Consider the following 25704-nt stretch of genomic DNA (forward strand, 5'->3'; position numbering starts at 1 on the left):
CGTTAAAAGTTGAGCACAGAAAGCTTCTTGGAACCCTAATGACAAGCCACCACCTCAACAAACCACTTTAAAATTTTAATTTTACAACTGTATCTGCTCAAAGCTGGTGGCTAGAATACTGCGGTACAACGAGGCGCTCTAAAGAGGCCACACCAGCGGGAAGCCCTGGCTGTCAAGTATAAGCATAATATTGGCACAGATGTGTAAGTTAATCATAAATCACACAAATCATCACGCTAAATTAAGTAAGGAAAGCTAACAGAATTTTTATGCGACCCAATATGAACTGACCGGGACCCAACTTTAGCGAACTTTCCGACTGAGGGTTCTTTCAAACATCTTATGGTCTCTTTCCAAGACTTAAACTGAGGTTAAAAAAAAACTATTCCCTGGAAAATAATCATTGCTAAACCATATACATGATGAGTGAAGGGCAGAGTCAACGACTGGCCAAGTCGTCCAAAGGAAAACACGCCTCGGTCCCTCCCATCTCTTCCGCTGACTTGGTGTTCTTTGGGGGAACAGTTTTTGTTGCCTGTGCAAACAAGGCTTTAGCTCGCCGCGCTACGGCCAGAAAACCCCTGACGTGTTTCAGCAGACACCGCACAAATGCGCGGCACTTCAAATCTCCCGCACGCACGCAGAGTCGTGTTAGTTTTGGTGCGCCGTCTGCCATAACGACCACAGTGCTGAAACACTTAAAAAGTTGACGGACAAGTCATGCGGGCATTGAAAGATTGCAAAACTACCGCCCGATGTCAATGTTGGGAGCTTTAAATCGACGAACGTCGCGAGACTGAAGGATGACGTAGAATCTGAATTTATTCTGTGACGACTTTAAATCACTTGAATCTCAAATAATCTTTCCTTGTTGAAATGAATTGAAATGCCATTAATCTGTTCCAGAGCCCGTAACAACACCAAAAATACTTGATGTGTGTGTTTGTGTTTTTTCAAAAGAAAAATAGCACTTTACTGTACATTATCATACTGTGTAAAAACGTGAATAATAACTAAAATAATCTGAAAATGAACATTTGGATCACTGGAGTCCCTGCCTACCCATCAAGTTTGAAATTAATCATTACATCTTTTACACTCTAAATTGCCCCGAGGTGTGATTGTGAGTCTGGCTGTTTGTCTGTATGCGACCTGCGATTGGCTGGCAACCAGTTCAGGTTGTACCCTGCGTACTACTCGTTGACAGCTGGGATAGGCTTCCAGCACTCCCCGCGACCCTCATGAGGATAAGTGGCAAAGAAAAAGTATGGATGGAGTTCATCTTTTTTTATTTGCCTACTTCTGAAAACATGTCTACAAGTGTGGCCTTCTGCACTTATGCCCCACTGTTATGTAGCAGCTAGGTGAGGTGAAGATCATGAGCCACTTTCAAGCGACTACATTATCTGAAACACCACCGACCAGAAATGCACATACCTACTTGCGCCACGCTTGTAATCTCACGAGAAAGCCAAAAGGTAAGCAGAGCTGCATTGTGTATTGTGGGATGTGCAAATTACAGCTATTAGCATTAGCTTCTAAGCCACACACTTAATGTGTAGGAGAAGAACTGCTGCACGTAGTTTTTGTGTGTATGTTGAGAGGGATATTTTCTTTTTTTTCTTTCCATCCCGCACTCGAGCTGTCATGGTAACAAAAGCACGGCTCGCCATTTGGCCCGGAGTATATGAGGATGACTTGCACGGGACCGTAAATCTTCCTCCTCGTCCTCGGGTTATTTTGACAAAAGCGTGTCACAGACACAGGAATAATATGTCTCCATTAAAACAAACAAAGTCAGAGCGCCGGGAAAATTGGTGAAGACAGATGAAAGGAGTTCTAAGTGGTGCACGTAGGAAATCTGAAATGCGTGTAACCAAAAACGGGTCCTCTCAGGTCCAGACATGAGTTCAGAACGTTTCAAGAAAATATATATGGATGTCCTAAAATCAGATGTCTGGAACTGACGCCAGAACTAATAGCTGCAGCAAGTGTAGGAAGTGCTCTTCTAAACGGTTCTGGTGGGAGTATCCCTTCCTGAAGACCTGCTCCAACTTACCCTGATTTTAACTCGAGCCGCCTCCACCCCTCCAGGCTGCCCCGCGATAGACACCTGTTGACAAGAAGAAAAAAAAGCAACACATTGGATAGGAAGCCAAGACAAATACAAGGTCAGCTCGTTGCATAGAGCCACACTTAATTTCAATGCTGAGAGATATTGCAAAGAAAAATAGAACCCCCCCCACTTTATCTTTGCCAGTGATGCACCCTATGTAATTGTCCCTCCCTATTGTACGGGTGTCTATTTTAAACAGCCGCGATTGCATCTGAGACGCCCTCCACATGCGCATCGCGCTCATACTTCCGCCAAATCCCAAGTCGGTAAATAAACCGGTACATTGCGTTTGAAGAGCTTCTTCACTTCCTGTTCGGTGCTTTACGGCACCGACTGCACTTGGAGAGCCGCGCAGCTGTATATCTATGTACGTAGTTCAATATGTTCTGGAGCTCCGAGGCAGTTATTACACTTCGGTAGGCTTTTAAAAAGATGGAAAGGAGGCAGCTTAATGGGTCTCGAGGGTAAAGGAAGCCCCTCGCCGATTCTCAGCCGAGCGTTGCGTCATCAGACAGAATCAGAGAGAGGGTTGAATGCACTCCAGCAATCATGTAAATTGGGAGAAACAAGGATTTGCTCTGTGTATTGTTTTTCTTTAAAAAAAAAAACCTCTTATTCTTAGCTCTGGTAACGTGTCAAGCAAAGTTCAGCGCTTACGCGTTCAAATAATTGAAAAGTAAAATGTCACAAAAATGATACAACCAAGGAAAAGCACTGTGACTTCAATTTTACACCTAGGGGGTTTACGCAAGATATGCACACCAATTCGGATTTCATTTTATTTTTTTAACCCATGTGGCCCAGTTCAGATGTACACTGATACCTCAAAATGAGAATATTCAATGTCTTAAAAAATGCACATTTGAATTGTCTTCTTTATTTGTGAACTTTGTGAGTAGTAAAAAAAAAAAAAAAAAAAAAAAAAATTGACCTATTCAGGTTCTGTCTTATTTTGTATTGGTCCACCCAATAAATTAGGGTGTATTTTACACTGCAGGTACAAGTTGCCAATTCTGATTTGATACCTATTATATCTGATTTTTGGTACTGTATATTTCCAAGAGTGTGATACAGCTGTTTACCCTGATAAAGCATGTGAAACAATCCAAATACTCAACACACGTCAACACCAGCAGTGACCTCATGGATGTAAACAATAATAAATAACATAAATATTAAACATTTCATGGCATTTACATACTTGAACTGGGCCACATTGATTTAAAGGAGTGTAAACCCAGCATTTTTCCATTGGTTGCCATCACAAATTATTTTGATTATTTAATGATGGACAAACCTTTACTGTAATTATGCCATATTTACAATTTCCCGGTCATTTTTAATTATTTATTTTTTCCACACTTTTATATATAAACTGAGAAAGAAAAAAGAAAAGAGAAGAGAAAAAATACATTGAATTGACTTTCATTAACAGTGGGATAATAATACCTTTATAAATGAGAGAATAGGAGGGTTTCTCTCATCTCTAATTATCTGATCTAGTAGGTCACCGTAATTTAGCATAATTTAAATTTAAAGTGTGTTCAGATGTTGCGCTTTGAGCAAATGTGGAAACGTCAAGCTCACACTGACGAGGTACATCTGATCTCTGCGTTTACCCTGCAGTCGCGTCGGAACGTATCCGATACTTATTGGATCCACATTTGGAAATGGCCTGATTTCGATCTAAGTATATAAGATTTCATGCAGTTTTAAAAAATCCATTTCACGACGGCACCGCGCGTATTCCGAATTGCGCCGCTTGAGAGCAAAATTTAGGAATCGTGTCAACTGAACCGCGCAGGGTCGTCCACTTTAATAACGGTTTTATGACGGTGACATGACCATTCCCATTATTTCCCCTGGGAACCATTCGCTGAAATTTGAACCAGTTGGACGTCGACCAGCGCTCCGGAAAAAGATTATCATTGGAGGTTCGGCTGGACGTCATAACAGAGCAAGCAGAAGAAATCGAAAAAAAGATAGACTAGACGCATAGACTCATGTTTAGGCTATTAAATAATGAAAATGATGACCGCCTAAATTGAAATTCCACCCATTCCCCTCTTTTTCAAAACACTTTCAATCTCTTAATTCACATATGGATTGCTGAAACGACTTTACAACGCCCGTCCCCCATCCGCCATTTTGTCTGGCTAATGCTTGTCCGTGTTTGTGCGCCGGGAGTAGCTTTTCATTTTTTGCCCTCCTTTTTCGACATTATCGCCCCCGAAGAAGAAAGCTGTGTCTCTTAGCAATGCTTCTGCAGCCAGAAGAAATAACAGAAGCAATAGCGAAGCGCAGCCTCCCTTTCTTCTTCTCCATCCACCTCTCAGCAGTAATGCTTGTCTATTTCAACGTATTTGTTTTTATACAAAGTATTCTGATGTAAATTCCGACTTGAATGGTGGAATCTGACTTAAGTCGAAATCCGAGTGAAGTCGCTACCGTAGGAAAGGATCTCAGTTGTAGACCGAGGACTCCCTGTACTGTACCAATAATGTATCTTGGAGTTTTTTTTTTTTTTTGAATTGTATGTTTTTTTTAATTAATTTATTTATTGCTTCATTAGGTCCATATAAATACAGGGACCTGTATTTAGTCGTCACATTGTTGCCCTAACCAACTACCGTAATTCACGGCCTACAGAGCGGACCTGGTTACAAGCCTCACCGAGTACATTTGTAAAGGAAATACCATTTGGTATACGCAAAAACCGCATCTGCGTAAAAGCTGCAAGTGCCCACATTGAAACCCAGATTGAAACACAAAATAGTTGCCAAGAAAGACGGTACACAGAAAGAGGTCATTATAGCCAGCGCGGGCTGTCGCTCGCTCACAGCTAATCTGCAAAATTATCAGCCTTCAACAGTCGTTTGCTACTTCTGTTCTCCATCACATCTCTCAAAGTCACAATGTGATTGCTGTGTTTTGCAGAATTCTCGTTTCGGTGACATTAACTAACCTTGGGGCAGCAGCATTGATTGACAAGATTTTAAGCAAAAAAAAAAAACAAAAAAAAAATCTGAACCACATAACTGAATTTAGGTCAGTGACCAAGGACCAAAACATATAATTATGGGGGGGGGGGGGGGGGGGCGCTTGGCCAGCAGTTTCCCTACGACTTTAAAGTCCAAACATAATCACGCAGCAATGTTGCGGTCCGGCCGATCAAAAGTAAATATTTATTGCGGCGGATGCCTCGAACATCTGCCGCCCGTGTCACGGACCTGGTTGCTTTTCTCCGCCTGGTTGTTCCGGTTGGAGTCGGGGAAGTGGATGTGGCAGCCCGTCTCCTCCATCACCCGCTTGATGTTGTTGCCGCCCTTGCCGATCACGTGCGAATGCTCCGTGTGCGACACGTCCATTTTCAGCGTTACCCTGTTACTCTGCGGAGATCGAGAAGAGATTCAATTTTCTTTACCGCTTATCCTCATGAGGGTCGCGGGGAGTGCTGGAGCCTATCCTAGCTGTCAAGGGGCAGGAAGCAGGGTACGCCCTGAACTGGTTGCCAGACAATCGCAGGGCACATTGAGACAAACAGCCGCACTCACAATCACACCTAGGGGCAATTTAGAGTGTCCAATTAATGTTGCACATTTTTGGGGGGAATGTGGGAAGAAACCGGAGTGCCCGGAGAAAACCAACGCAGGCACGGGGAGAACATGCAAACTCCACAGAGGTGGGGCCGGGATTGAACCCAGGTCCTCAGAACTGTGAGGGGAACGCTTTACCAGCTATACCACCTTGCCAACGGCAAGAAAATGTTTTTTTTTTTTTTCCTAACTTAACATCTAAAACAGCCCACTTTTGAGATGAAGTCAAACAATAAGAACATCCACATCTCTTTATAAAAATGTATATAACGTACCCAAAAAATTGTGTGGTTGAAAAATACATCATAAAGTCATAATTGTATGAAATAAAATTTGTTAGTCATAAGAATATTTAAAATAACATGGCTAACCCTCTTTAGCAGTATGAATCTTGTAAAATATGGCAGTGTTCAGCATGGCTCAGTGCACTTCTGTACCTATGCATACTACAAGGATATAAAGCTATAAACTAAAAATACATAGTGTACATGTGGAACCTTTGAGATGGTTCTGATCCAGCTTTTCTGTCGGATGAGACGGGCAGGTGTACCTAATGAAGTGTCCACTGCGGGCCAATCGAAAGCGCTGGCGTATTTCGTAGCCGTCCAAAGCGCGCGGACGTTTGGCTGCCCCCAGAGGGTGTCAGGGCCCAATCGCATCACCTGGGCCAATGTGCTGTTGCTGTTGCTCTGGCAACGAATCCTTTGCCAGAAAATCAGCAAGTTGGATTGTGGGAAATTGTAGCTAGAGGCTATGGCTGCCTGACTATTTGGCACCTGGACTGTCAGTGAGGACTTGCTAATAATACTATACCATAACGCGATATAATGACACAACTGTGCCATGTGCATCAGGGGGGAATTTGAATCAGCTCAAATATAATACGCCATTCTTAACACAGATCTTCTTCTTCTTCTTTGCCCTTCGGCTTGTCCCGTTAGGGGTCGCCACAGCGTGTCATCTTTTTCTATCTGAGCCCATCTCGTGCATCCTCCTCTCTAACACCCACTGTCCTCATGTCCTCCTTCACACCATCCATCAACCTTTTCTTTGGTCTTCCTCTCTCTCTTTTGCCTGGCAGCTCCATCCTCAGCACCCTTCTACCAACATACTCACTCTCTCACCTCTGTACACGTCCAGACCATCGAAGTCTGCTCTCTCTAACCTTGTCTCCAAAACATTTAACTTTGGCTGTCCCTCTAATGAGCTCATTTCTAATCCTATCCAACCTCCTCACTCCGAGCAAGAACCTCAACATCTTAATTTCTGCTACCTGGAGTTCCGCTTCCTGTTGTTTCTTCAGTGCCACCGTCTCTAATCCGTACATCATGGCCGGCCTCACCACTGTTTTGTAAACGTTGCCCTTTGTCTGAGCGGAGACCCTTCTGTCACATAAAACACCAGACACCTTCCGCCAACTGTTCCAACCCGCTTGCACCCGTTTCTTCACCTCCTTACCCCACTCACCGTTGCGCTGTATTGTCGACCCCAAGTATTTGGAGTTGTCCACCCTCGCTATCTCTTCTCCGCGGAGCTTCACTCTTCCTCCTCCGCCCCTCTCATTCACACACATATATTCTGTTTTACTTCGGCTATTCCTCTCCTTTCCAGGGCGTATTTTGGTGTGAACAGATTGGATAGGACTAGAAATGAGCTCATTAGAGGGACAGCCAAAGTTGGATGTTTTGGAGACAAGGTTAGAGAGAGCAGACTTCGATGGTTTGGCCTTGGAGGGCCAGCGCTGTGTCTCTGTGAGGATGAATCTGAAATCTCAATAGGTTAAATCAGCCTGTCGGGCAAAAAAATGGACCAAAAAAAAATTGGACAAAAAATGTGATGCAGAGGTGTTTACCTTTGTATCCAGCACTGACATAATTCTGTCTTTGGCATCCTTTACGTGTTCCCTTTTGCCGCACACCTTGATGTGTGGATCTGCAGAAAAGAAAGAGAGGGAGGGTGCGCGCGTCAGAACAAAAAGGTGACAACGTGAACGCAACACGGCTGACCGGCGCCACTCAGTCGGACATCCCGGCAGTCCGCCTCCGTTGGCAAATTACAGCGGTACTGAAAAGTTCTTGCTGTGGTAATTGCAGGTTTTGTCAAGCGGACGGTGGAGTTTTGAGTCCACTCGTGATCGAGTTTGAGAAAGCGGCTGAGCTGAAGATTATTGCTTTGCGTGTCACGTCTTAGCCTTAATAAACGACACGAAAAGGTCATGTGACGCTTATCACGATCCACAACCGTATGACTTTTTTTGCAAAACACACTCGAAAAAAAAGGGTTCCCAAGAACAGAATTCATTTTATGTTTTTCTCTTCCCTTCTGGGCCGGGACGATATGGCTTTCCATATTTTCACATTCATTTTGTTCATGTACTGTATTATCTAATATTTCGCAAAAGGAGCCGCGGTCAACATACATTATGAATTTTGTTACTATGGCAACTAGGGCAGCACTAGGATAGTTGCCACAGAGCGAGCATCTTCTACTTGTGGAATGTGGAAAAAGAAAAACAAACAAACAAGTCGCCATAAAGACAGCAAAAGCATGGATTGCATTTTCATTTGTGCTCGCAGCACTTCATCACCGATGTGACGCATGCAGCGGACACAATTTTATACTTTTTCTATTCCTAAACGGCGTTGTTGTTCATCAACTGGATTTGAGGATTAATAATTTTTTTCCCAATTAAATCCAATTCATTTATCCGTCAGGATGATTTTTAAAGTTTGGATTTTTAATGGTCCCGTAGCTTAAAGCCCCCACCTCGCTAATGCGTACTGCTTCTACTAACAACATGGCCACAAAACAATGAGCTAATTTACAGGAGCAGAGCCAGTGTCAGCAATTCATCAATTGGATCGGGATACTTTGCAACTTTTCCAACCCCTCTAGTGACTATTTTTCCATAAACGCGCCTAGCGAGTTGCTATTGCTAATAAAAGAGCGGAATTATTTTGGCAATGTTTTCTGGATGACAAGAAAGATGTGGGAGGAAATCACCGAGTCAATCACGCTAAACGTTGCCAAAACATGGTGAACTTCTATAACGTGCTAAAACTAATATCGCGGCATGCTGAAAACTTTGGACTCGGTGGATATTTTGCAGAGGTCTGCATGCGCAAGTCTGGTGTGGCGGAAAACTATGTACATAGTATAGATCATGTATGAGGGCAGCAGAACAGCGGTGAGATGTGGCGTAGGTGTGTCAGAAGAATTTAAGGTGGAGGTGGGACTGCATCAGGGATCCGCGCTGAGCCCCTTTCTGTTTGCGGTAGTAATGGATAGGCTGACAGAGGAGGTTAGGCTGGAATCCCCTTGGACCATAATGTTCGCAGATGACATTGTGATCTGCAGGGGGAGGAACAATTAGAAAGATGGAGGCACGCACTGGAAAGGAGAGGAATGAAGTTTAGCCGAAGTAAAACATGAATGTATGTGCGTGAATGTGAGGGGCGGAGGAGGAAGAGTGAAGCTCCAGGGAGAAGAGATGGCGAGGGTGGACAACTCCAAATACTTGGGGTCAACAATACAGCGCAACGGTGAGTGGGGTAAGGAGGTGAAGAAAAAGATCCAAGCGGGATGGAACAGTTGGCGGAAGGTGTCTGGTGTTTGATGTAACAGAAGAGTCTCCGCTAGGATGAAGGGAAAAGTTTATAAAACAGTGATGTACGGATTAGAGATTACTGAAGAAACAACAGGAAGCAGAACCAGAAATGGAAATGCTGAGCTTCTCGCTTGGAGTGAGGTTAGACAGAGCAGACTTTGATGGTTTGGACATGTTCGGAGGCGAGAGAGTGAGTATGTTGGTAGAAGGGTGCTGAGGATGGAGCTGCCAGGCAAACGAGCGAGAGGAAGACCAAAGAAAAGGTTGATGGATGTTCCGGGCATGTCCCACCGGAAAGAGACCCCAAGGATGACGCAGGACATGCTGGAAAGACTTTGTCTCTCGGCTGGCTTGGGAGCGAGATGAAAAAAGATGACACGCTGTGGCGAGCCCAAACAGGACAAGCCAAAAGGAAAAGAAGAAGAAGATTTTTTTTTTTTTTGGAAGAAGTCACCTTTGGTCACCTGTTGAACTCTACATGGGTTTAATGTGGAAGAGCGCCGGGGGGGCTGCACCGTGACAGACACCCGCCCCAGTGGAGGCGTTCCTTTGCCTGATAATGACTGTTTTGAAGCGGAATTTATCTTATCCGTATCGCCTAATATTTGTATGAAAAACACTCCATGGCCACGAAACATCAAAACAGAAAACAAATGTAAAATATTAAATTCTGCACGATACTCACTGAGTGTGCCGCGTGACCGCGTATTCTTACAACACTACGCAAACTAGTTCATTGGTCGCTGCAGGTCAATGTCGGGACCAACCACCATAAACCGAGGCCCCCTCACCCTGTTGTACTTATTAAAACTGCGGAGACCACTTTCAGGTCATGTAATCAAGTCAATGCTCACATCTGTGCAGCATCGGGTACGCCTCCCTTTCGGGTCCCCGCAGAATCAAACGCAAACACACTGACATACTACAATGGTGTAGTACACACATCGGAGGAAGTTCGCTCAGGCCCCTTTCCAGGAATCCCCGTCCCCTCCCTTATACATACACACAAAACGACTTACAGTATCTCGGATTTACCGCTACGGCCTTGGGAGAAGACTCGCTGAATCCCATTTATTGTTACAAAGTCGCCCCCGCACCTCCGCAGACCTCACGAGAGCGTGTTTACACTTTTCGAGGAGCCCGGGAAGGAGGGGGGGAATAATCCTGGGCGGGGAAGAACGATTTGTGATGACGAGGGAATTCCGAAGTGTATGGAAACAACAGAGAGCCACATAATAACATGGCAAACACACACACACAAAAAGAGAACTGCCTTCCACATTCTTGTATTAGCTCGAAATAACCGCATGCAATACCCAGTATGAGCGTCAGAGGGCGCTCCACCAGTGTCCCCACTGTAACCTGCTGTGCACATCTGGCAACCATTAGCCGGCCTGCATTTGTGATGTAGAACACCCCCGCATTTTTTAAGCGAAAGGTGGCATAGGTTTTTTTTTTTTGTTTTTTTTTGGGTGGGTGAAAAATGTGCACCTAACAGCTTAATTTGGCACACGCGACACCTACAAAAACAAACAAAAAATAAGAGCAGACGTTCAGCTGGAGAAGGTGAAGGCTTTCAGTCACACAAATAAGGAACCTTTTGACCCAATACTGGAAACAGTCCCCTAAAAAATGAAAGAAAACCACAAATGTTGTCTTTTATGTTAACAGATATGCCTTTATGGCATTCAACCATTTAATAAATAAAGAATAAATAGAGGGCGTTATTGGGGGAAAAAAATACGGCATTTTGTAGTCTAACAAAAAACAAAACGAGGCAATTGTTGGTGAAATGATCTCAAACTTTAATGAGACTTTCCAAAGCTGAGTTTAATGCTAAACTGAAGTCGAAGGTTGTTTGTTTGACTGTGACTGTGCGCATTTTTTAGGAAATTCAATGAAAATGCACCAACTAAAAAGCAGATTTGGACAGTCCACAAAAAAACAGGAATATGATACACATAATTAACATTTAAGATGCATCATTAAATTGGTCAATATCTATAAAAACGGCGGCTCGGTGGATCAGCTGGTAAAGCATTGGCCTCACAGTTCTGAGGTCCCAGGTTCAATGCAAGACCATGTCTGTATGGAGTTTGCATGTTCTCCCCGTGTCTGCATGGGTTTCCTCCGTGCACTTCGGTTTCCTCCCACATTCCAAAAACATGCAACATTAATTGAACACTGTAAATTGCCCCTAGGTGTGATTGTGAGTGCGGCTGTTTGTCTCGATGTGCCCTGTGATTGGCTGGCAACCAGTTCAGGATGTACCCCGCTCCCTGGCAGTTGACAGCTGGGAAAGGCTCCAGCACTCCCCAAAACCCTCGTGAGGATAAGCGGGAAAGAAAATGGATGGAAAGGCCCCAAAAAGTGAGGCTCAGAAAAATCTATGGTTGGGCATGAACCATTCTGAGGCAAAAAAAAGGGAGGGGTTACTGTTGATTTTGTTGCTAAAATATTTCATTCATAATTATCTTTGTTGCTTAAAATGAACATGCAGTTGAAAATATAGTTTTAAATCGCTCACATTTTAAGGGGTGCTTTCAGCATCCACCAAAAATGAGAAAAAACCAGTTTACAGAACCTTAATTCCTCCATTTTTTTTTCAGCTTCACTCTAGCTACGTTGTAGATGAAACTCCTCCCTCACGTACCCTGAAAAAAAAAGGACTAAAAAAGAAAATCTGGCATCCTTCATAACTCAAAAAAAAAAACCTACAAGTTGAGACAATCATAAGTCAAGGCCCCACTGTGTTCCTATTTCAAATGAATACAGTAAACTTTGGGCCTGGGAGTTACTTTTGCAACACATGAGTTATTTGGTTCCTCGGAGCATTAAATTACTGGACGTACACACACACACACACACACACACACACACACACGCACACACACGACAAAGTGCACGTCCACTCTTATCGCGACCATGCAGGTGGCAGAGACGCTCGGCCCCTGGCGAATTGACCAAGCGGGGCCAGTTCGCATTTTGATGGAGAGCAACGCTCGCTCAGGCTAAAAAGCGACAAACATCTGCCGCTCGCCTGCCGAGCTCAAAACTGTTTCCAGACCCGTCGCGAAAGGCGACGGCGGTGCAAAGTTACGGGAAAAATGTCTAGCCTGCTTTTCAATGGGAAGAGCAAAAATAACAAGCAGACCCGCGGCATCACGTCATCAATGAGTTTTCGCTTAGTCAGTCCCTGGTTGGATCAAGCGAGAGGAAGCAGAAACTGTGCTCAAGGAAAAGGAGGTGACTGTCACTTTAAAATAACATTTAAAAACACATTTTTATTTGTGGAAGCGGCGCTTCATCTCGAGGCCGCTCTATTGGCAATTAGTGCGTCGATACACCGGCACAAAATAAACACTTGCTCCTCCTAACTACCGTAATTTCCGGCCTACAAGCCGCGACTTTTTTTCACTCGCTTTCAACCCTGCGGTTTATGCGGTGATGTGGCAAATTTGTGCATTCTTTCTAACGGCTGGAAGGGGGCAGTCCAGCGGAAAAGGTAGGAATGAGACTGGTGGAATATATGTGCCGAGGAAGTGGCTTTTACCGGCTCTGTTAGCGTTAGCGCTAGGGCGGCGCTAGCGTTAGCGCTAGTGTTAAACTCTGTGTACCGTCTTTCTTTGTAAATATCTCCTGTTTCAATGTGGGCACTTTTACACAGCTGCGGCGTACGTACGTACCAAATGGTATTTCCTTTACAAACGTACTCGGTGAGGCTTGTAACAAGGTGCCCTCTATCGGCCGGGAATTACAGTGCACATTTTTCGTGGGAATCCACGGTGAAAGAAATGTTTTGCTTTTCGCCATGAGAGATTTCACACAGGACTGCTAAACACATTAACCAACACACTCGTGAATATGAAAAGATAAGATTACATGCTGACTGTAAAGCAGTACTGCGAACTCACATAACAGCATTTTGTGTTTTTTTTTTAAATGAACTGGTTTATTATTTTCTGAATTCTGAAGAATATTTGTTTTCATTGGACACCAGCGATATTGAAAGTATTTCTTCTCTTACTGATGGTCTTTTCTAACCCGCAGATGACGCATCGCTGCTTTGATTTTGCCCTTGAGACCATCTTGTTAAAAACGTGCGGTCAGTTAGTTTCTCACATGTCTTCCTCCAAGAACACATGTGCTCATAACAATAAGACACTACCCAACACCCCCCCCCCCCACACCGAAAAAAATGATGACACCGCTCTGGAAAACACACGACGCTTCAACAGATGATAAAAACTATTTAGCACACAGAACACGCGTGCCAGGTGATGACGGCGACTACTTTATGTAAGACGGCTTTTTCTGTCATTTTGTCAAAGACGTTCTATTCCGAGTGACTGAGGAAGTTACATAATGCCGATGGATTCCACATCTGGCTTGCGGACTCGCGTTGGCGATTCTCCTGTGGACGACAAAGTGGGCGTGGCTACAACTCATTGTCCAACCTCGCCGATCGGCGCGCCTGCCGGATCAGCACTTAATGACCATGGTCATGTTTATTCGTAATGTGACAAAAGACCAGTGAACACACAATCAACACAGGACCTGTTGGCCTCCATATCCATGCATTTATCTATCTATAGCCTTCTAAATAACGACTAAAAATTAGTCTTAATATCATCACTGTCGGGTATAGAAAACAATACTATACAAAACTGCTACACCGCAGCATGGAACTGTGCCACGTACATTATCTAGAGGAGTTGAGGATCAACGTTTCTCTAATCTTCTTCTACTTTTCCTTTCGGCTTGTTCCGTTAGGGGTCGCCACAGCGTGTCATCTTTTTCCATCAAAGCCTATCTCGTGCATCTTCCTCTGTAACACCCACTGTCCTCATGTCCTACATCACAAAATCCATCCATCCGTCCATCCGTCCGTCCATCCATCCATCCATTCATACCCAGACTTCCCTTTCCCCTAGCCACTTCTTCCAGCCCTGGGTCATCTTCTGGGTCTCTTTCCGGTGGGACATGCCCGGAACATCCATCAACCTTTTCTTTGGTCTTCCTCTCGCTCTTTTGCCTGGCAGATCCATCCTCAGCACCCTTCTACCAATATACTCAATCTCTCGCCTCTGAACATGTCCAAACCATCGAAGTCTGCTCTCTCTAACCTTGTCTCCAAAACATCGAACTTTGGCTGTCCCTCGAATGAGCTCGAGAACCTCAGCATCTTCATTTCTGCTACCTCCAGTTCTACTTCCTCTTGTTTCTTCAGAGCCACCGTCTCCAAGACGTGTTCTATGGAACAGTAGACACCTTCCGCCAACTGTTCCACCCCACTTGAACCTGTTTCTTCACTTCCTTATCAAACTCTCTATTGCTCTGTATTGTTGACCCCAAAAACACAAAACAGTTAAATAAAATATATCAGACTCACCAGAGATGCTGATTATTAAATTTATTGATGTGAGGCGATCAGTGCAGATATGTTTTGCGAGTCAAACTTGATAGTAACAGGTTTTCCTCTGGCCAACCGATCAGACGACGTCACTGAGGGCGTGCTGGCCCTCTGAGGAATCTGATTGGTTGAAGAAAAAGTCCATTTGCTAATAATGTTTTGTTACAACAGCCAGCACTCTTGGTTCTGTAGGCCCTGAGCAGATGGCAGCCAGCACACGGTGGCTGAAATCTGATTGACAATCCCCTCCCTTCCCTCAAGTGTAGCAAACACAATTAGTACAATTTATATATTAGAAACAGTGTGTGTTAAGTGTTTCTACAACATCTCATATGTCACACAAGGCAATAAAAATGACGGAGTGCAATGCGGCTACAAGCGAGTCACTGTTAGCCTAGAGTCTTCTTTTTGTTTTTCTACTCCTCTTACTACTACTCTTTCTTGCCTGGATCCCACATGCGAGCATGCTCCCTCTCTCCTAGGTCAGTCATGACACAGACATTTTGTTTGCGGAAGGAAGCCCCTGATACTTTTTAAAAAAATAATTCCTTGTCGCGTGTGGGGTCTCTTAACATGTTAATAATCAGTAACTCACTTATGCGACGGCAGTCACTTTGACCTTTAGTCAAAATTTAATTATACTTCCTCCAGTGAGGTTTTGAAACTGCATTAAATTAGATTGAACCTGGAGGGCAATGAATGGAATACATCTCTTCTCCTTGTCGGACTGCCGTTTCCCCCCCAAGAATAACTCAGGCGGTAGGTACTAAAAACCACATTGGCTAATTAACGCATTGTTGGCGAGGGAGCGCGCAGCAAAATGTGACGACCACAAACGACGCTGTGATGCAAAAATATGACTTAAAACAAAGTATTTTGGCTATAGTACGTAAAAACAACATTAAGACTATACACAATATAAAATACTACAGTATACATTGTACAGTGTTATTGTATTTTGGTTAGCTTAATTCAAATGATGAGAGGTGCAAAACAGAATATTGTCTCTGTTTGATGTAGTACAGTTCTACAATCAGCAAAATGATTGTTATTATTGAATTAATATCTCTCTGCCAGTGTCGATGAAAACTGTGCTTAAAAAAATTACATCAGCCTGCGTGTCAGTTCGGCCGCTACGCTGAACAAAGCGTCGGGGAAGAGTGCTGTACATATACGCTCGCGTTTGCTCAGGGTTCATATTATGGGCCGTGTTTACGGGGCTGTAATTTATTAACCAAGAGATCATCCAAAATAAAATTCAATTCAATTTTAGAAGGAATAAAAACATCGAAGCATTCATTATCTGAGACGCTCATCCCCACGAGGATCGCGGGAGTGCTGGTGCCTATCCAAGCCCAGTTTGGGCAGGAGGTACATCCTGAAACTGGTTGCCAGCCAATCGCAGAGCACATGAAGGCAGACAACCAATCACACCTAAGGCCAATTTGGAGTCTCCAATGAGGCACAAAGAGACAAACAGCCGCACTCACAATCACACCTAGGGGCAATTTAGAGTGTCCAATTAATATCGCATGTTTATGATGTAGGAGGAAACCGGAGTGCCCGGAGAAAACCCACGCAGGCACGGGGAGAACCTGCAAGCGCCACACAGACTGGGCTGGGATTTGAACCTTGGTCCTCAGAACTGTGAGGGAGACGCTTTAACCAGTTGCTTTTTAAATTTTAAATTGAATTCACATTGTATACCAACATTTGCTCACAACAAAACTTAAAAAAAAAACAAAAAAAAAAAAACAGCAGGTAAAGCAGGAGGTGTTCGTGCTCACCTTTTTTCGACTTTGCCCCAATCTTCAACTTGGAAGGCCAGGCTATCTGCGTTTGTGTTTCATCCATAATCTGCAACAATATTTCACATTCATTAATGTCATCTGGTGCATCGGGGTCGAAGAGCCAGTTTAGCGGGTGATGCTTTGTTTACAATCAGTGCATTTCTGTGAAAAGTGGGTATGGTTAGAAAAACACACATAGCAGCTTGAAGGTTACTCCATTTTTTTTTAACAAGCACGTAATACACGTTCAACGCATCCCATTGCAGCAAAAATACAACTATGGTGGTACCTTGACTTACGAGTGCCCCAACCTAAAAAGTCTTTTGAGCTGCAAACCGTTGCATTGTCAATTTCTTGCTTTCCTTTGCAAGCCAAAATCTGACTTACCAGTAGAAACACTCGATACACTGTCACGCAAATGAAGTGGGGTGGGGCAAGAGTCACTATTGCTTCTTCTTCTTTTCCTTTCGGTTGGTCCCGGTAGGGGTCGCCACAGCATGTCATCTTTCTCCATCTAAGCCTATCTCGTGCATCTTCCTCTATAACTCAACGTTTTCTTTGGTCTTCCTCTCGCTCTTTTGCCTGGCAGTTCCATCCTCAGCACCCTTCCACCAATAGACTCACTGTCTCTCCTCTGAACATGTCCAAACCATCGAAGTCTGCTCTCTCTAACCTTGTCTCCAAAACATCCAACTTTGGCTGTCCCTCTAATGAGCTCATTTCTAACCCCTATCCAACCTGCTCACTCCGAGCGAGGACCTCAACATCTTCATTTCCACTACCTCCAGTTCTGGTTCCAGTTGTTTCTTCACTGCCACTGTCTCTAATCCGTACATCATGGCCGGCCTCACCACTGTTTTCTTTTTCATCCTAGTGGAGACTCTTCTGTCACATAGAACACCAAACACCTTCCGCCAACTGTTCCACCACGCTTGGACCCGTTTCTTCACTTCCTTACCACACTCACCATTGCACACAAGAGTCACTATTGCACTTTCACTTGTTGAATTGGACAAATGGTTACAAACACAAATACAGAATGAGAACACCCACAAGGAGCCACAGGAGCCAAAACTTGACTAAGCAGTCACGTTCCTAACGTCACTCACTAGGCCACACCCCTCAAAGGCACACATAAAAACACTGCAGTTGTTGTGACTCAAGTTGTCCCACCGTACACTAATTGCACTTTATAAAGCCAATTTATTTCTTTACATTCTCTGCGGTACTTGTGAGCGCCTGTTTGCTTTCTCTCAATGTCAAGAATTAGGAGACTGTTGTATAACATCACTTCGTGGTCACGATTACTTTCTAGGTCTTATTGTGTGATGAGAAGTGTAAAAAAATTATTTTGACCAGAAACAAACATTCTTTGGAAGAGAAGAGTTTTTGCAGTGTGCATACTGTAAGATCCATCCATCCATTTTCTTTGCCGCTTATCCTCACGAGGGTCGCGTGGAGTGCTGGGGCCTATCCCAGGTGTCAACAGGCAGGAGGCGGGGTACACCCTGAACTGGTTGCCAGCCAATCGCGGGGCACATGGAGACAAACAGCCGCACTCACAATCACACCTAGGGGCAATTTAGAGTGTCCAACTAATTTCGCATGTTTTTGGGATGTGGGAGGAAACAGCAGTGCCCAGAGGAAACCCACGCAGGCACGGGGAGAACATGAAAACTCCACACAGGCGGGTCCGGGATCGAACCCGGGACCTCAGAACTGTGAGGCCAACGCTTTACCAACTGATCTCACCGTGCTGCCCCACACTGTAAGATATGATTACAAAAAAAATAAAAATAAAACAGCGCAGGTGCGAACGATGAACGGTGTCAGTGTTACAACTGGTTTCAAAAGCCCTTTTTTGGAGCCGTGAAATATGCAGACGTCAATGGGGCTGTGACAGAATCCATTTCAAGCGTGTATGTTGATATAATCTATACAATATATTATGTATTGGCATCGCGCAGCACAGAAATCATCTTATAAGCAGTGCGAAAAAAAAAAAAAAACCCTTTGGCTTGGCTACCTGTGAAAAACGCCAAGGGCAATCTGCATGAGAGGCCCTTGACAAGTCCAGTCGTGGTAACCAGCAGCACATGCTCGGACCTTAAGAAAGCAAACCTCCGACCTCCTGCTCCTCCTTTCAACCACAGGAAAGCTCACCTTGCTCAGCTTTCTGGTTACAAATCCACAGACAAACCTATCGCGTGTCGCTCGCCAGAAGTTAGCAGAGGAAATTTTTTTTTTTTTTTTACTTCAACATTTAAAATAAAGCTGATATATATTCCCCATCTTTGTTTTCATACTTTCCAGGCATCTTCGGGGTGAAGAAGGCAAGAATTTCTCCAAAGTGCTCCCATGTCTGACACCGGAGCACCATTTAAAACGGCCGACTATTCCTCAGTGGTCTGCGGCCACGAGAAATAAAACGGTAATGTAATTTAAAAGCGCACCCTCTCTAAGATTAGCCGGACAGATTAGCAACGCCGCTACATTCATTGCAATTCACAGCTTTTCCCCTTAATAACATTTTGTAAAACCTTTCTCTCGCCGAAATGGAAAACAGCCCGTGTCCTTAAGGCATGCCTTGAGGGCCACAAATTAAAAACGGGAAGTGCTTAAATTCCACCATATGCTCGTGTGGGAGTGACCCCGGTCTGCAAGCCGTCGCGTCTAACGCGTACTGACAGCTTGTCCTTCCCGAGCGCGACACGCATCACACGAGCGCGTCTTTCCTCGTGCTGCGCACACATGATGGTTGACTGCAAGCGCCGTCAGGCCCCCTTCATTTCACACACGTCCTATAGTCGCGTTAAAAAAAAAAGGACAAGGAACACTACACATCATTCGCAAAAATAAATCCAAAACAAGCTTTCTGCTTGTCTTTGAAATCTAATTTGCACACATTTACAGAATTGGCCTTTTTTTTTCCTAAACACTTAACACGTGCCATTTTTTCCTCTTCTGAAGCAATTGAATCAAGATGCACATCTGTGGACTTTTGCATTTGTTATCATCTAAAAGCAACAAAAATAAAAAGAGCAAATCATCGGCAACTTCAGAAATACGAGACTGGCGTTCCGGCGGGATTTCCGAAAATGCAACGCAGAACTCAGTTTCGGTACGATAACGTGGAATGAAAATAAGGCACAATTTGTTTGGAGAAAAATCATCTTTAAGGATTTTTTATCCATTCATTCATTTTCTATCCTCACAAGGGTCGCGGGGAGTGCTGGAGCCTATCCCAGCTGTCAACAGGCAGGAGGCGGGGTACACCCTGAACTGGTTGCCAGCCAATCGCGGGGCACATGGAGACAAACAGTCGGACTCACAGTCACACCTAGGGGCAATTTGAAGTGTCCAATAAATGTTGCACGTTTTTTTTTTTTTTGGTGATGTGAGAGGAAACAGAGTGCCCGGAGGAAACCCACGCAGGCACGGGGAGAACATGCAAACTCCACACAGGCGGGGCCGGGATCGAACCCGGGACCTCAGAACTGTGAGGCCAACTCTTTACCAACTGAGCCCCCGTGCCGCCCTGTAGAAAAATTATCTTTAAGAATTTTTAAAAATGTATTTATTTATTTTAGGCCAGGGTCACGCTGATGCATCCTTCACAAGACAAGGCAATGAGTACACATAAACACAGTAGTCTTAACTTGAAAACCTGGTTGAAATTGGTTTTGGGGGTTCAATTGTCTGGCAGACGCAGAGTGCGGTTTCCCATGACAACCAGGGGCGGAGCTAGAATATCCGTCCAAGTGAGCAGCGACTCTGTGATGCCTACGAACTGACTTCTCCGACTCTCTTGGGGAACTTTTTGTTTGTTTTGAAAGCAAGGTGGAAAAAAAAAAATCTAATGACGTTTTGCGGTGTTATTGGAGACTTCTGGACACTGGGACTCCAAGCAGAGCAGATGATCACGCCCCCACGTTTGAACTGCAAGTGTAGAGAACTCAGTCCAGCTAACTTTGGTAGGCAGGTAGCGTGGGTTCGATTCCCTCTCAGTGATGGTGTCGATATGTGCCAGGCGACCAGTTTAGGGTTCAGTCTGCATTTAGTCCAATACTAGCTGGGGGAGGCTTTGGCACTGCCATGACCCACCCTTGTGAGGATAAGCGCCCTGGAAAATGAGCATTCAGAAAAAAAAAACAAAAAACACTGCTTTACAGTCAGCATGCCGACGAAAGCCCACAGAGATAGTAAATAGTAGCTATGTGACGGTGTTATAACACTAAGGAACAGATATTTGAACACAAATGCTGCAGCAACACATGTGAAGGGACTATATTTACAATTCTCACAGCCATATAGAGAATATATTATCCGTTGCGAATAACGACTATTGCACTGCAGGTTACTAAGCCATTTTTTGTAGTAGAGTGGAAAAAAGAATATTATACTCTCATCCAGTCGCCCACTCGTGCACACCAGAAGGAGCCGCAATGAATTAATTATGCCCCCCAAAAGTATGTAACTCTTTTCACTGTATTTATTTATGTTACTACTATGTGTTTTTTATAAAGTAAAGTATAAGAGTGTGCTATTTTCCCTCATTAAAATCATTTTATAGAAATTTGGATTGTGTTTTTTGAGGAGGCTGGAACAGATTGATGGCATTCCAATATATTTCAAATGGGAACGAAAATTTCAAAGCATTTTAAGATACGGATATGGCTATGTAAACACGTGAACTAATTTCTTTAGGCACGACTGTATAAGGAAAAAAACATTTTTTTCATCTGATTTTACCATAATATTCCCCCTTTAAAATTTGTGCACCACCCGCTACAAAATTAGCAACGCAGGGGATGGCAGTTAGTCTCACTGAGATCTGGCCACTGTCTGACTGTATGTATCATAAAAGTTGGAAACGTTAGGAACATTAAACATAACTTAAGAGTTACTGTATTTGGACCACGCTCTCAAGTACCCTTACAGACAGTCATAATTTTAACATGACTTACTTACTTATATAACACTGTAATAACACCTGAACTTCAAAACTGTGAGGCCAGCGCGTCAATCATCGTACTGTGCGAGTCGCCAAATAGTAACATCCATCCATCCATTTTCATTGCCACTTATCCTCACGAGGGTCGCGGGGAGTGCTGGAGCCTATCCCAGCTGTCAACGGGCAGAAGGCAGGGTACACCTCGGACTGGTTGCCAGCCAGTCGCAGGGCACATCGAGACAAACAGCCGCACTCGCAATCAACACCTAGGGGCAATTTAGAGTGTCCAACTAATTTCGCATGTTTTTGGGATGTGGGAGGAAACAGCAGTGCCCAGAGGAAACCCACGCAGGCACGGGGAGAACATGAAAAGTCCACACAGGCGGGTTCGGGATTGAACCCGGGACCTCAGAACTGTGAGGCCAACGCTTTTCCAGATGATCCAGCGTGCCGCCAAATACTAACACACAACACCCAGTCCAGTAATCCCAAACGCAATGGTGTCTTTCTTGGGCTATGTGGCACCACTTTACAAAGAAGTTGCGTAACCCCGGCTTGCAAACACATTTACTGAACAATACTGTGGAATGAATACAAAGCAGAATTCCTTTCTGATGACCCACCCTGGTTTATTCTAATTCGCTGTGCTAACGGATTCAAAGAAGCAAAAAGCGAGGGTGCTCGGCGATGTGCATTACAGACAGCAAAAACCAGATGAGTTCAGCTCTGGCCCGAGGCCCAGGTCACCGTTGTCTGCTGCTAAATAAAAAAAATGAAATAAACCTCTGTAGCTGAATCAATCTTTTCATCTTTAAATGAAGCCAGAGGAATTTGCTTCTCACCACTACATCTTACTTTTCGCCGGCCCTCTGCAACAATAACAAATGGAGTGCGTCCTAACGTGTGCTATCCAAAACCAAAAGAAATATAGACTTCCTTGGTCATTTATAAGAAAACTTAAATAAAAGTAAAACAGCCCAATACATTACATTATGGAATCTGTTAGTAGCAGGTGCTAAATGTTGTTTTCAGACTCTGTCCAATGGACTGACTCGGTTTGACACATTTGGAGCATGACTCGCCAAGACCTGGTTGAGGTCAACTGCAAGCAAAAATGTGCTTCGCGAATACATCAACCGCACGCTTGTTCCGTAAAAAGTCAACACGAAGCATCTCGGATGGATAATTTAAGACTTTTGCATCAGACTGAGATGGTTTCGGGCAATAAATTCACCTGGGGGTAAAAGGCTGATGCTCAATTTACAGTAACAGCATTGAGGAAAAATGGCAAAAGTACATACAAAGGACCTTTCCGACCTGTCAATCACTCGTACAATAATAGCCAATCAGATAACCGCATTGTCTTAACCCCTGGCTTGACACACCCCTCTCGCCGTATTGTCCCACAAGCAATGCTGGCTGTTAGTAGTGTGCGCTTGGAAAAGTTCATGTTACGAAGCAAATGGTCCTCAGATGCGCTTGGGGAACGTGCAATTCTGACGAAAGATATCCGGCCAGCTTACAAGGGGCCCGCTTGGTTCATTTTCCAAAGCCTAAAGCACAGTTGACGAAGTGTCTACGATGGATTAAGGCTCGCGGAAGACCGCACGTACAAGTCAATGTGGACAATAGCGACAAACACAAGGCTGTATTTTTGAAGGTAAGTGAGGGAGAAGTATCTCCTCTGAGTTTGATTGAGTTATTATCGGTGTTTAAAGTCGAAGAGTCGGATTAATGACACGTAAATACGCAATGTCATGTGTGAAATAGTTGAGACTTCTCTGTAGAACTCTCTTGGACAAGTCTGATACATTTGGCGAAAAACATACCCCAATATTATCTGGAATATGCGATAGAGAATGGAACTTAAACATGTTGTGTTCAATCGCCATTTTGTCATCTTGTGGGACATGGCTAAGGGGGCGGAGCTTAAGATCGCCATCGGAAAGGTCCATGAAACAAGACGAAAGATGATGTACTGCGGCAGCGCAGTGAGATAGCGGTTAGCGTGTCTGGCTTACAACTCAGGGCTTCTGGGTTCGAATCTTAACTGGGGTTTTCCAGCGGGCAGTGTGGATGTTCTCCCTTTGCTTCCGCCCACATTCCCAAAAATGCCATTCAGTTCATCGAAGACTCAATTGTGCATGACTGAGAATGTGCAATGTGGTTTTTCTATATGCGCCCTGCGATTGACTGGAAAACCACATCCAAGTAGTACCCTGGGGTACTCTGTCGCTTGCCCAACTTCAGCCGGGATAGATCCCGGTTGAGTCGCGATCCAAAACGACAACACGGAAAGGAAAAATGGAGGACCGGGCACAAGTAAACCCTTTCACGACGAGAACTGCATCTCAAAAGAAGACACAGCTCTGATTACTTCCCCGAAGTCTTCAAGCTTCCTGAGCTATGCTTCATCAGGGATGTCTTTGAAAAAAAGGTCCTTGTTCAGAGAGCGGGTGAGACATTTCCTGTTCAGCGCTGCTGTTTTTGGCGGCGGCGTGCAGATGGGACTGATTTCTGACAAGACCACACACCGCTTTAATTGGAGGACTGTGTTTATTTTTGATGAGAGCACACGTCGGCAACTCTCCCAATGCACCAATTCGGCTACCTTTACCTTTTAATGCCTCACCTCTGCCTGCCTACGCCCCTTGCGCAATGCAACAGTCGAAAACGTCGCGTCTGATCGGTTTAATCGCACGGCCTTGACACGACGATTGGCTCTTAGAGGTTTCCAGCTGCTGTGCGAGCAAAATCTAACTGGATTTCATTAAAAAAAAATAAAAAAAATGTCCTGGAACGCAGAGCACATGTGTCGGACACACGGGGCCGCGCACGTGCACGTTTTGTGTTCTTGCACGTCGTACAGCGCTGCAGCAATCAACATGGCAGAGGCATGTTTCCTCCTGGCCCGTGCTGCGATGGCGCAGCTGTTGTTTCAGCTGGAATGTTTGCGTGTGCGTGCAGCAGCAGGACATGAGGGACCGAAGACTTGAGCAGACCTCGAGGCCGTATCAATAGAAATTACGCAGTTGACCGGTTCCATGTAAGAACAAAAACAAAAAACTCTTCTGGCATTGTAGTGGTTCCGTTAGCTTTTCTTTTTTGGGAGGGGATTGGTTCCCCTTAAACTGCTTAGTGGCAATTTGTCCCAGCTTATGAAACAAACATTTTTTTTTCATACAGATACGGGTGGACACTGAGCTGGGAGCCTCTCACCAGCCGAGGCGCTGTTGAGTCCCTCTGCACTAGTTTGCCGTCTAAAGAAGAAGACAACGAGTTTGGGCTACATCCCTGCAGACCTCCGGTATTGCACGACTGCTCCTTGGGGCATTATTGTGCTTCAATACCACACTGGCACTCCAGAACATACAAATAGTTTCTCCCATCCCATTAAAAAAAAAAAAAAAAATTAAATTACCTTATGTTGGGTTACCAAAGTGTGCTAGCTTAATGCTAACAAATTATGTAAAACCCCACTGGCGAGCTAACCAAATATGCATCAATGTTGTTGTCGTCATAAAGTGGCATAACCAGGCAAACATCCATCCATTTCCTTCACTGCTTAACCTCACGAGGGTCGCGGGGAGTGCTGGAGCCTAGCCCAGCTGTCAACGGGCAGGAAGCGAGGTACACCCTGAACTGGTTGCCAGCCAATCGCAGCCGCACTCACAATCAGACCTAGGGGAAATTTAGTGTCCAACTAATGTTGCATGTTTTGGAATGTGGGAGGAAACCGGAGCGCCCGGAGGAAACTCATGCAGGCACTGGGAGAACATACAAACTCCACACTGGCGGGTCCGGGATCGAACCGGGGACCTCAGAACTGTGAGGCCAACGCTATCCAGCTGATCCACCGTGCCGCCACAGGCAAACATTTGAAGAATATTTGCAAAATATAAATCAAGGGCATGCATTTATGCTGTGCATAAACAGCAAATATTTTTGCAGCTGAGTTGCGACTATCTTCTCAATGTTACATCATCAAAATGCATGCGTGTGTTTTAGATCGCCCCGATTGGTCAAGTGTGCAGAAGGAGCAGCACAATGTCTATTGAAATCAAGATGAAAAAACAGTTTGGTCCTTAACATTCTATTTATTCTCATACTGTGTTTTTATTCGATACCATAATGTAGAATGCTATTTTTCTTAAAGGGTCTAAAAGTGATTAATGTAATTTATATTCATTTCAATGGGGAACGATGATCACATTAGACCACAGTTATG

At 44.4% G+C, this 25704-nt stretch overlaps 1 protein-coding gene across 3 annotated transcripts in view; it reads right to left on the reverse strand.

The window, feature by feature from the left end:
- LOC133509879 (protein bicaudal C homolog 1-like) overlaps positions 1 to 25704 on the reverse strand; it is a 78905-nt gene that overhangs the window by 24444 nt on the left and 28757 nt on the right. For 2 of the 3 annotated variants that reach the window (XM_061837312.1, XM_061837313.1), the window contains 4 exons: positions 16520 to 16589; positions 7565 to 7644; positions 5347 to 5505; positions 2060 to 2113 (listed from right to left, as the gene is read on the reverse strand). In XM_061837312.1, coding sequence (XP_061693296.1) covers positions 2060 to 2113; positions 5347 to 5505; positions 7565 to 7644; positions 16520 to 16589 — 363 coding nt within the window. Of the gene's footprint in view, positions 1 to 2059; positions 2114 to 5346; positions 5506 to 7564; positions 7645 to 10338; positions 10409 to 16519; positions 16590 to 25704 lie in introns of those variants that run through there. The other variant, XM_061837314.1, reaches the window with a different exon arrangement.

Source organism: Syngnathoides biaculeatus, chromosome 12 (genome assembly GCF_019802595.1).
Source record: "Syngnathoides biaculeatus isolate LvHL_M chromosome 12, ASM1980259v1, whole genome shotgun sequence".
In the NCBI taxonomy this organism is placed as follows: domain Eukaryota; kingdom Metazoa; phylum Chordata; class Actinopteri; order Syngnathiformes; family Syngnathidae; genus Syngnathoides; species Syngnathoides biaculeatus.